This window comes from Podarcis gaigeae (genome assembly GCF_964106915.1).
Source record: "Podarcis gaigeae genome assembly, chromosome: 13".
Classification (NCBI taxonomy): Eukaryota; Metazoa; Chordata; class Lepidosauria; order Squamata; family Lacertidae; genus Podarcis; species Podarcis gaigeae.
Window position 1 is genome coordinate 27,676,511 of NC_139689.1, and position 11,419 is coordinate 27,687,929.

Here is an 11,419-nt window from a genome sequence, read left to right on the forward strand (position 1 = left end):
CATTTTGGGAAGATTCTTGGTACTGAAACAAAACAGTCCATCAGTTGCTGACTTGCATCTCTACAGCAGTGTACTTCAGCCTTGGGTCCCTGGATGTTGCTGGACTACAACTCCCATTACCCCTAGGCTTCTTGGTCAATGGTCAGCGATTACAGTGGTACCTCAGGTTACATACGCTTCAGGTTACATACGCTTCAGGTTACAGACTCCGCTAACCCAGAAATAGTGCTTCAGGTTAAGAACTTTGCTTCAGGATGAGGACAGAAATCATGCTCTGGCGGCATGGCGGCAGCGGGAGGCCCCATTAGCTAAAGTGGTTCTTCAGGTTAAGAACAGAACAGGTTAAGAACGGACCTCCGGAACAAATTAAGTACTTAACCCGACGTACCACTGTACATCAATACCAGCAAGAAAGAAAAATGGGAGGCATCTAAGGAAACTAGTGTGGCTGCATAAGGAGCTTTCAGATGAGCTGAGAGTTAAGAAGGGGGTGTATAAGAAATGGAAGAAAGGGAAAATCACAAAGGAGCCAACAGTTGCAGGGGGGAAGTCAGGTGATAGTTCTTTCACTTGTGCAGTAAACCACTTGATGTTTAAGGCATGAGATTCACATCCTCTCTTGTGTGGTTGTGTATTCCCACAACACACCCATATGGAAGTCCTACCACAGAGATAGGGAACCTGTGGTCCTCTAGATGTTGTTAGACTACAACTTCCATAATCCCTGACCATTGGCTGTACTGGTTGAGGCTGATGAGAGCTGTAGCCCAATGATAGTGATACAGTCATAGGTTCCCTATGCCAATCCTATCACATTACTTCTGTGCTCTGTACATTGTAATGCAAAAACCTGTGCTCCTACACAAACAAGAAGAATTGGTCCGTGCAAGATTCTGCCTCAGTATCCATGCCACAATCCTGGCCTCCACTCCATCCAACCAAGGATTTCACCAAACATCCACTTGTAACCGGAAATGTTGTGGATCAGCAAAATCTCTCTCACTACTTGGCAGGATGATAGCCTGCTTACCTTATTATGATATGTACACTGTGCTAAGTTACTGTTTCTTAGTTGGTCATCTGTACTCAGCCCAGCATAAGCCTTCTTCTGCAACAATCATTCATTCACACACTCAGTGGCATAGCTTCATGCACCTCTTCTCCTGCCTGTTAGAGCCATCTGAAGTCTCTAGCACATCTCATCATCCATACAAAAAGTTCAACAAAAGATTCACATTGTATTGGGAGGGGGAACCCTTTTCAGCCCAAGGGTCATAGTTTTTCAGGGGTCACATCCCAGTGGTACCTATGGGTGTGGCTAAAGACAACAGCGGGCGGAGCAATGGATGTGACTCTTCCATGCGGACAGTAAGCTACATTTCAGCCCAGCAAAAGCCAGAGGTTTCTACTTCCCACATAACATCTCTTCATCCTCTGTCAAGCAAACAAGAGGCATTGTCACAGTTCAAGGAAGCACTCCAAAAAGGCCAAAGCATTTGAGAGGGGATGAAGGAGGGGCTGGGTAGAGTCCCATTGGCCAAATAGAGAGGCTTGAAGGGTCTGGGGTTCCCCATCCCTGTCTCAGGGTATTTATCTATGACAGCTGAGGTGGGGGAGGAATTTGTACATTTTTTGCACTTTCCAAAACAGTATGTGATCCAAAGCACAGCTATCTTTTGAACTTTGCGTTTGTCCTAATTTTGTGATGCAGTTTTCCAGTCAAACAATGCTTACAAAGATTATTAAGGAAAGTATGCATAAAAATGAAAGTCTGTGTGTGGGGGATGTAAAACACAAGAGCAGTCAATTACAACATTCCTAGAGTGTACATGTTTAGACATGGGGAAGGATGTTTATCCAGCCAGCAGGTAAATTTCCTGTTTCCCTCTGGGCTGGGACAGACTTCCTCCGCATGTGACTAGAGGTGGGTGTGGCCTCACCTGTGCAGGTAATGATAAAAGCACAGGGCAGGGGCAGCCATCTCTCTCTCTTACTTCTCTTCCTTTGAACAAGCAACATCTACTGAGTGAAAGATGCCCTCTTGGCTCCCAGCCAAGAGAGGACAAAGGGACTATCTTCTTATAAGATAGATTCCAAATGTATGTTACTTCATTAAGCCTAAGTCTGCCTTCTGGGATCTGATTGTGAACAGAATGTGGGTAAACTCTTTTTATCCTTTTGTAAAGGACTGTGTCGTGTCTTCTATTTTGAGAGGGAATAAGGGGAAATTACCAGAATAGTCATTATATATTTTTTTTAATATTTATTAAGATTTTTATAAGAGAAAAGCATAAATAACAAACAACATTGCTTATATCATACACAAAATTTCATAACTTGTTTGGACTTCCTCACGTCTCCTGCTCCCACTTACATTGTTAAAAAGTTTTTTCAAGCAAATTATCATCTTGTTTACAATCTTATATGCACTCGTTTAAATATAATCTAATAGTTCTCCCAAAGGGTTTGTCTTTTCCTTAATCTCACTTATCATCTAATTCCAATCTAGTTAGTGGTGGCCAATTATTTATGATCAAGCATCCTTCTTAACATTCAATCAAATTACAATATTTTTGTAAATAAGTTTTAAATTTCTTCCAATCTTCTTCCATCCTTTCTTCTCCCAGGTCTCGGATTCTGCCGGTCATCTCTGCCAGTTGCATATAGTCTATCAGCTGCATCTGCCATTCTTCCAGTGTGGGTAGATCTTGAGTCTTCCAATTCTTGGCAATGAGTATCCTTGCTGCTGTTGTTGCATACATAAAAAATGTTCGGTCCTTCTTTAACACCCTCTGGCCGACAATACCCAGGAGGAAGGCCTCTGGTTTCTTAGTGAAGGTATACTTAAATACCTTTTTCAACTCATTATATATCATTTCCCAGAAGGCCTTCACTTTAGGGCAAGTCCACCAGAGGTGAAAGAATATTCCTTCATTTTCTTTACATTTCCAACATTTATTATCAGACGAATGGTGTATTTTGGCAAGTTTAACTGGGGTCATATACCATCTGTATATCATTTTCATTACATTTTCCTTCAAAGCATTACATGCAGTGAAGTTCAGCCCAGTGGTCCACAACCTTTCCCAGTCCTCAAACATAATGTTATGCCCAATGTCCTGTGCCCACTTTATCATAGCAGATTTAACCATTTCCTCTTGTGTGTTCCATTTTAACAGCAAGTTATACATTCTTGATAGTACCTTAGTCTTTGGTTCTAACGGTTCTGTCTCCAACTTCGATTTCTCCACCTGGAACCCTAGTTTTTTGTCATTTTTAAAAACTTCTTTAATCTGGGCGTAATGTAACCAGTCTCGCACTTTACCCTCCATTTTCTCCAAACTCTGCAATTTCCAATTGTCACAGTCTTTTTCTAATATTTCCCAATATTTTGGCCATTTGGCCTCCATATTGGGTCTTTTTCGGGCCTTGGCTTCCAGAGGGGACAGCCACCTCGGAGTTTTGTTTTCCAATAAGTCTTTGTATTTTGTCCAGACATTAAATACTGCTTTCCTGACAATATGGTTCTTAAAGGCCTTATTGATCTTAACTTTGTCATACCATAAGTATGCATGCCAGCCAAAAGCATTGTTAAAACCTTCCAAATCCAACACATCAGTGTCTTCAAGAAGTAGCCAGTCTTTTAGCCAGCAGAAAGCTGTGGCTTCATAGTACAGTTTTAAGTCTGGCAGGGCGAAGCCCCCTCTTTCTTTCGCATCAGTTAATATCTTAAACTTAATTCTGGGCTTTTTGCCCTGCCAGACAAATTTAGAAATATCTCTGTGCCACTTCCGGAAACACTCCGTCTTGTCCACAATTTGCAATGTTTGAAACAAAAATAACATCTTTGGCAATACATTCATCTTAATAGCAGCAATTCGGCCTAACAAAGAAAGCTTCAATTTTGACCAACTGTCCAAGTCTCTCTTGATTTCAGACCAACATTTTTCATAATTATCCTTAAATAGACTCAGATTTTTTGCTGTTATGTTTACCCCTAGGTACTTTACTTTTTTAACCACAGTTAGTTCTGTTTCTCTCTGAAACCGTTCTGACTCTGTATCTGTCAAGTTTTTCCCCAACACCTTGGTTTTCTGTTTATTTAGTTTGAATCCCGCCACCCGACCAAAGTCTTGAATCAGTTGTAATACTCTTTTTGTACTAGATTCTGGCTCCTGCAAAGTCAAGACTAGGTCATCTGCAAAAGCTTTAAGTTTATATTGCTTCGCTCCGACCTGAATCCCTTGCACCAACCGGTCCCCTCTAATCCTATTCAGGAGCACCTCCAGAACCGAAATAAATAACAGAGGGGAAATCGGGCAGCCTTGTCGTGTACCTTTTTCAATTTTAAACTCTTCTGTAACCACATTGTTAACTATCAATTTTGCCTTCTGTTCTGAATATATTGCATCAATCCCATTCTCAAAACCCCGTCCCACTCCCATTTCTTTTAAATTTCCAGAATAGTCATTATAGAGGCTTAAGCGAGCCTGAGCAAACGCTGCCGTTGCAAACTTAAAATAAAGGGGAATGTTTTACTCTGCTGATATTGGAAACTTGTTAACACAAGTTGGATAAGGATATAATCAGACAATATATCCTCTCCTGCATTCCTGAACATTCCCACAGTGTGTTTGTGTAAAAATTGCTTGCAGCGGTGTGCGCATTTCTCAAAACTGGATATAAAAATGTGCTTATTGTGAGACATCTATACTAATATGCTGGTTAATTTTCATGAGTTTTCAAGTGTATACTTAGGCTTGTGGTGCTAATACCAGAGACAGCAAAAAAAAGAAGAAGCTATTTTGGTAAGATCTCAATATTTATTCATTCATCAGCAAAGCAGTAGAGTATATGCATCATAGACAAAGGTTAAGTTGGTTAAAGCAGCGGAAGCCTTGACTCTATTGGCAATCTACACAGGAGCCCACTTGACAATCATGAGGTCCCACAACTACCTGCCATAAGGTGCATCATCACCATCTTTCTGGCTCTAATCAAGTAAGCATGGGCTGTCAGCCTTTTGGTTGTTGTCAAAGCATTGAATACAGCCTCGGTTGTCATTGTAGCACCGGAATAGGGGGGAATTCCGGATCCTTTCCCAGGCCTCCACCACAACCTCCTTCTCCTTCTGTGTGTCCCTCCTATAAACAGTCTCAAAAACAAAAGCCCTGGCATCTTCATTGTACCTGTTAAAAAGGGGGTTGACCATCTGTACAATGTTTCTCATGTCATTCTCTTTGAGACATCGGTTCACACAGGGGGATAATTTGCTAAAGAAGATCAGGCAACTATTTTGGTCCTTATTAGCTAGGATCCTTTCTACTGGGCTATTCTGGCCTCCGGTCAGTAAACGCCATTCAGCATGCTGTGCTGAATGTTTCAGAGTCTTTGGCCTGGCTGCAACAACATCCCCTATCTGATCTGGGTCATACATTCCATTTTCCTGCGTAATAGCCGTATGCATCTGAGTCATTTCGTCTGTAGGTAAAGCAGTCTCTAAATTCTGCCGTGTAGGATTTCTGCAGTATGTGTTATCCAGTCTGACAGCCACAGCATAATGGTTATTGGGGGTGCCATACCTAAGAAAAAACAAAGGAAAGCTGAGAATGAGTGATGCTGAACTATTCCAAACCAGGTTCCTCCTTTTGGCCCATGTTGGCTTGATTTCTTATTATAGTCTCGGTTGCAGTCATTTGAATGGAGAGGCAGAGAAGTTTCAGTTCTACTGCAATATCTGCGATGACCTATTTATGGATAGACGCCACAACTTAATGTTACAGCAGATAGCTGGGGTTTTGGGGGGATGATGAGGTGCCAATAACCCAAGATGATGTAGTTTGTCATGTTAATTGGAATTAGATTTGCTAAGCAAAACCAGGAGTGCCATTAGAGCCAGACCAGTGGGTGCAGATCAGGGGTTCCATGCATCCTAGAGGGGGAATACCCTTTTCTTTTAAATACTGTGCTAGTAAAAGCACCATATTTGCTTGCAACAGAAGAAGGCTCTCAGCACATCAGCACTTTCCAGGACACCCATATGACTATGTGCTGCATAATCCCATGGGCATCCCAGGAAGTAAAGCCAGACATTGTGCTGCTCTGAGTGCACAAGGTTTTTAAAAAATAAAGACCACCTCAGCTATGACACTGCTACTGTGTTTGGGGCACACTGGCTGAGGCTTGTAGCCAGCAGGGCCTGCATAATGCCCAGTTAGTTCCTTCCCAAATCACCCTGTTTCTCCTGCAGTGCCCTTTCTCCCAGAGGTAGGATGGTGGAGGAATGAGATTCAGTCCACATTTAAAGGCGAACCTACCAAATTTTCACTTCCCAAAACAGTTTGAAAACCAAAATAAGCCCCCCCCCACAAATTCACACTTCTCCAAATTATGCAATGTACTTCTCAAGCAAAGTAATTTGCACAAATGACCATTGACATTGCTACAGCCCATTAAAGAGCAGCTTTGTTTTCATGAACTTCGGGGATAAGTGCATTAACAGGTTTTCTAGGAAGTGAAAAGACCTCACTGCTAAAGCCCCAATAGAAAGCAGAAAGGGAAGAAAGGCTATATGTGTAAAACAGATGGGAAACGTTCGACTTCATTGCTATGAGAGTTTGGAGGACCTGTTCTGAAAGCAGAAGAAAATGACCATTACAACGTTAGAAGTACTATATAAATGGAAGAACCACTAACCTTTTAAAGTGCTGTAGAATTTAGGTATGCCTTCAGTGTTTACCCATATAAGAACAGATTATTTCCTTAACAAGCTCATTTGGAAATGGATATCTAACTTAAGAGGGTGATTGGAGGAGAAAGTTAGTTCCATAGGAGGGGATTATTGTTTTTGTTTGTTATTATGGTGTATATTTTTGTGTTTTTATAACCTGCCCTGTGGTCCTTGGATGAAGGACAGAATAGAAATTTAATTAATTAATTATGCATATATTAAGGTACAGTATGCATAAAAACGCATGTACGTTGTAAAAATAACATAAAAATCATTGTATTAGGGAGGATTTTTTTGCAAAAATGTGTATGTTAGGAAAAATTGCATAAAAACATGTGAATATAAATTTGCGCTACATGCTGGTGATTTTTCTTGGAAATGTGGAATACTGAAGAGTGGAAAGATGAGAACCTGAAATCAACATGCTCACCCATCCCTATGCAGTGCTTCCCTCTACAGGCATCTTACTGTACAGGTTTTTATGTGCCTTGCAATATTCAGTCATAATGATATTGCCTTCCCCACATCTTCACCCTGATATCACTTAAAGATGACAAAATGTGAAAGCACGCATGCCAGAACAAAACCACATGGGCAGACCTTTGAAAGCAAACATATAAAACACACACATTTCCCCTCTGCACAAATATACATACACAGACAGAATCTTATTCATCTATCTTAGACCACCTTGTAGCAGCATCAGCATCAAGGGAAGCTCATAACACGAAGCAAAACAATCACCTCCATGTTGTATGAAATAATCAAAACGTAAATTATTAAGTGCTTGCTTCGGCAGCACATATACTAAAATTTAAATTATTATGAGTATGAAAGCAAAATGCTTTATTTGGCCAGAATACCAACATTCTTGCTTGTTTTAGTCCCATGATTTTGTTTTGAGGGGTTTTTCGAAATGTGTTGAACACTTGCTTGGAAAGCCCCAGAAAGATCCAAAACATTACTCACTCTCTGATGTAGTCAATGATTGCCTTCAGCTTGTCTGGATCTATAGACCCAAAGGCTCCACTTGTCAAACAGAGCAGGAAAGTCACACTCAACAGGCTGAAACCCAACCGACTTCTGGACGCCTGTCAGAAGAAAACAAAAAGAGAGGACATTGAGAGTAGCGTCATTGGCTAGGTGTTTCCAGCCACTCTGCTCCACTCCCTGCCTTTGGAAGGGTCATAGGAAGCTGCTGCCTGAATGGTGACTGTCTTTTGGAAGCTGAGAATCCAGAAAATTGATCTAACTGGCTAGCAGTAGTGGGTGGACACCCTGAGACTGGTAGAGATTGCCAGAGCTAGACTGCAGAAGCTAGGCTATACATTCAGATAGGGGTGTAGCTGGACCATCAGCCCAAACTGATAGAAGACACTCCATGCCAATGAGGCTTCTTATGACTCAAGTGACAATAGTGGCTCCAGAAATATCCCCAAGCTATGCATTTCCAGTTTCATACACCTACTCCTTAATTAGCTACATGAGGGTGCAATGCTATCTGGATATAAGATATACCTATAAGATCCCAGTTCTAAAACGATTACATTGTACTTTAATTTTATTACTGTCAATCTTGAATATTTGTCTTTGAATTTAATCGTCTTGCATCTTGTGAGCTGTTAATTGTTTTGAGCTGCTTGGAGCTCATCCTTGTTGTCAGGAAAGCAGCACATAGATATTAAATAAAAATCCTAATGTTGTAGAATTATACTGTTGTTGTTTTTTTCTTTTCAGTGAAGTTCAATAAAGCATTATCATCATTCCTACTTGTTTTGTAAGTAGGAATCATGATAATGTCTTATTGGTATGAATGTTATATTTATTCATAACATGTATTATATGCCACAATAATAACAGAAGCTTGAGAGAGGCATATCAGATAAATTGTAACAGAGTTACTCACTGTCTGCTCCATGGTAAGGAAGTAGCTTGTCTCCCAGCCAAAGATGGTCTTCCTCCCACTTACAGCAATAATTCACCAGCTCTTTATCTAGCTATTCTGTTTATCTTAGGAAAGGTTGGCTACCCCTCCTTGTATATAGAACTGCCAATCACAAAACAGAGAGTTGGTCAGGGTTTGTTTTTTTAAAAAAAAAAACACCTGACCAATTACAGGAAGAAATTGTCACGAGGCAGGGAGGACCTGCAACTCTTTCTGTTCTTGGTAAGAGAACTGAAAGAGAAACCCTATGGTCACATCATCCCTCTGCAACGTGTAATGACTGTGAAGGGAACCCAAATATTGTTTGCTAAGCTCTTTAGACTGCAAATACATTTGCATCAGCATTTTGGGAAGATTCTTGGTACTGAAACAAAACAGTCCATCAGTTGCTGACTTGCATCTCTACAGCAGTGTACTTCAGCCTTGGGTCCCTGGATGTTGCTGGACTACAACACCCATTACCCCTAGGCTTCTTGGTCAATGGTCAGCGATTACAGTGGTACCTCAGGTTACATACGCTTCAGGTTACATACGCTTCAGGTTACAGACTCCGCTAACCCAGAAATAGTGCTTCAGGTTAAGAACTCTGCTTCAGGATGAGGACAGAAATTGCACAGTGGTGGTGCAGCGGCAGCAGGAGGCCCCATTAGTTAAAGTAGTGCTTCAGGTTTAGAACAGTTTCAGGTTACAAACAATGCTTACAAAGATTATTAAGGAAGGTATGCATAAAAATGAAAGAGTGTGTGTTTGTGTAAAAATTGCTTTCAGCGGTGTGCGCATTTCTCAAAACTGGATATAAAAATGTGCTTATTGTGAGACATCTATACTAATATGCTGGTTAATTTTCATGAGTTTTCAAGTGTATACTTAGGCTTGTGGTGCTAATACCAGAGACAGCAAAAAACAAGAAGCTATTTTGGTAAGATCTCAATATTTATTCATTCATCAGCAAAGCCGTAAAGTATATGCATCATATACAAAGTTTAAGTTGGTTAAAGCAGCGGAAGCCTTTACTCTATTGGCAATCTACACAGGAGCCCACCTGACAATCATGAGGTCCCACAACTACCTGCCACAACTATCTTAACCATCTTTCTGGCTCTAATCACGTAAGCCTGGACTGTCAGCCTTTTGGTTGTTGTCAAAGCATTGAATACATTCTCGGTTTTCATTGTAGCACCGGAATAGGGGGGAATTCCGGATCCTTTCTCAGGCCCCCACCACAACCTCCTTCTGTGTGTCCTTCCCATAAACAGTCTCAAAAACAAAAGCCCTGAAATCTTGAGGGAACCTGTTAAAAAGGGGGTTGACCATCTCCACAATCCAGTTCTCGTCTTCCCTGTTGAGACAGCGGTCTGTACAAGGAGATAATTTGCTAAAGAATATCAGACAACCATTTTTACCCTTAATTTTCCAAGATCCTTTCTACTGGACTATTCCGGCCTCCAGTCAGCAGGCGCCATTCAGCATGTTCTGTATCCTTTTTCATACCCATAGTATAAATAGAAATGCAGTACATCTCACAATAGTGAAGACTGTGACTAGTTGATCTCTGGGCTTGCTCACTCTGCTGTCCAAGTTCTAAGTATTGATGGGCAACTTCCAAGCCATTGCTTGCCCTTCTCGTGGTTCTTTATCTTTAAATAATACTTGGACCAAACTGCCCTACAATTAAAAGCTGCCTTCAGACAGATAACTGTTTATAACCTTCCCCTCCAAACCTCCAAATCTGAAGCTGCCGGCCCGCTCCCCTTTAAATCCAGTGGGAGAAAAGGGAGAAAAAAAGTGTGTGTGTGTGTGCGCGCGCATGCGCGCGCACACACACGCACAAAAAACACATACAACAAAAACCATAATAACACTAATAACACAATCTGACAATTCAGATTTAAACACTGATATACCTATGACTACACCCTTTTAACAATAATTCCCCACCTCTCCTCCCCCTACTTCCCACCACTGTCCGCCTTATCACTTAAATATTCCTTCCAGATTTCTTCATATTTATCCACTCTTAATTTGCGTTGACATGCAATTCATTCATATGTAGCTAGTCTGTCCATATTATCCATCCATGTGCTCAATGGAATCTTTTTGTGGCTCTTCCAATTCATCAAAACAAGTTTTTTTGTTTCTAATATGGCATGGTACATCCTTTTTTTTTTACCCCTTGTAATCTCCTACGTTTCCGGAATATAATTTAGAATTAAATTCAATTCCCCTAAATAACAATTTCTTTTTATTACTCTTGCTATAAATGTCCTCACCTCGCACCAAAATGATCTTATCATCGGGCAATTAATCATCATACGTACTAGTTCGCATTTTTACTCCCACATCTCCAGCAGTTGTCTGCACTTGTTATTTTCTTCTGGTATAGTTTTGCTGGAGTCCAGTAGACTCTGAATATTATTTTCTGCTGAATAAGTCTTAGTCTTAGATCCATAGAGGCTATCTCTGTTGATTTTATACTTGACTCCCATATATCATTTGTTATCTGTACCCCCTAACTCTTCATTTTTGTCTATCATATTCTAAATCGTATTTCTTCCTGTTGAGTAGGGTTTTATATAGTGCAAGTGTAGAGCTCTTTGTTTTTGTTGCAGAAATTAAATCTTGTAGCAGCATGGGTGTTTCCAATGCTGCTAGAGCGTCAACGCCAAACTGCCTTTCCAACATATGTTTCAATTGGATGTATTGCCATTGTGTTTCACTGGTTAATCCATACTTTACTTATATTC

The 11,419-nt window shown here is 40.7% G+C and overlaps 1 protein-coding gene across 1 annotated transcript; it reads right to left on the reverse strand.

Annotated features, from left to right (window-relative positions):
• Window positions 1-4,864: 4,864 nt before the first annotated feature.
• LOC310829699 (uncharacterized protein) lies at window positions 4,865-8,889 on the reverse strand. The gene is made up of 3 exons (XM_083708435.1): window positions 8,637-8,889; window positions 7,700-7,821; window positions 4,865-5,582 (listed from the first exon to the last, which is right to left on the reverse strand). Exons 1-3 carry the CDS (start codon window positions 8,646-8,648, stop codon window positions 4,994-4,996), a joined length of 723 nt encoding a protein of 240 aa, XP_083564561.1. The 5' UTR covers window positions 8,649-8,889; the 3' UTR covers window positions 4,865-4,993.
• Window positions 8,890-11,419: the final 2,530 nt, after the last annotated feature.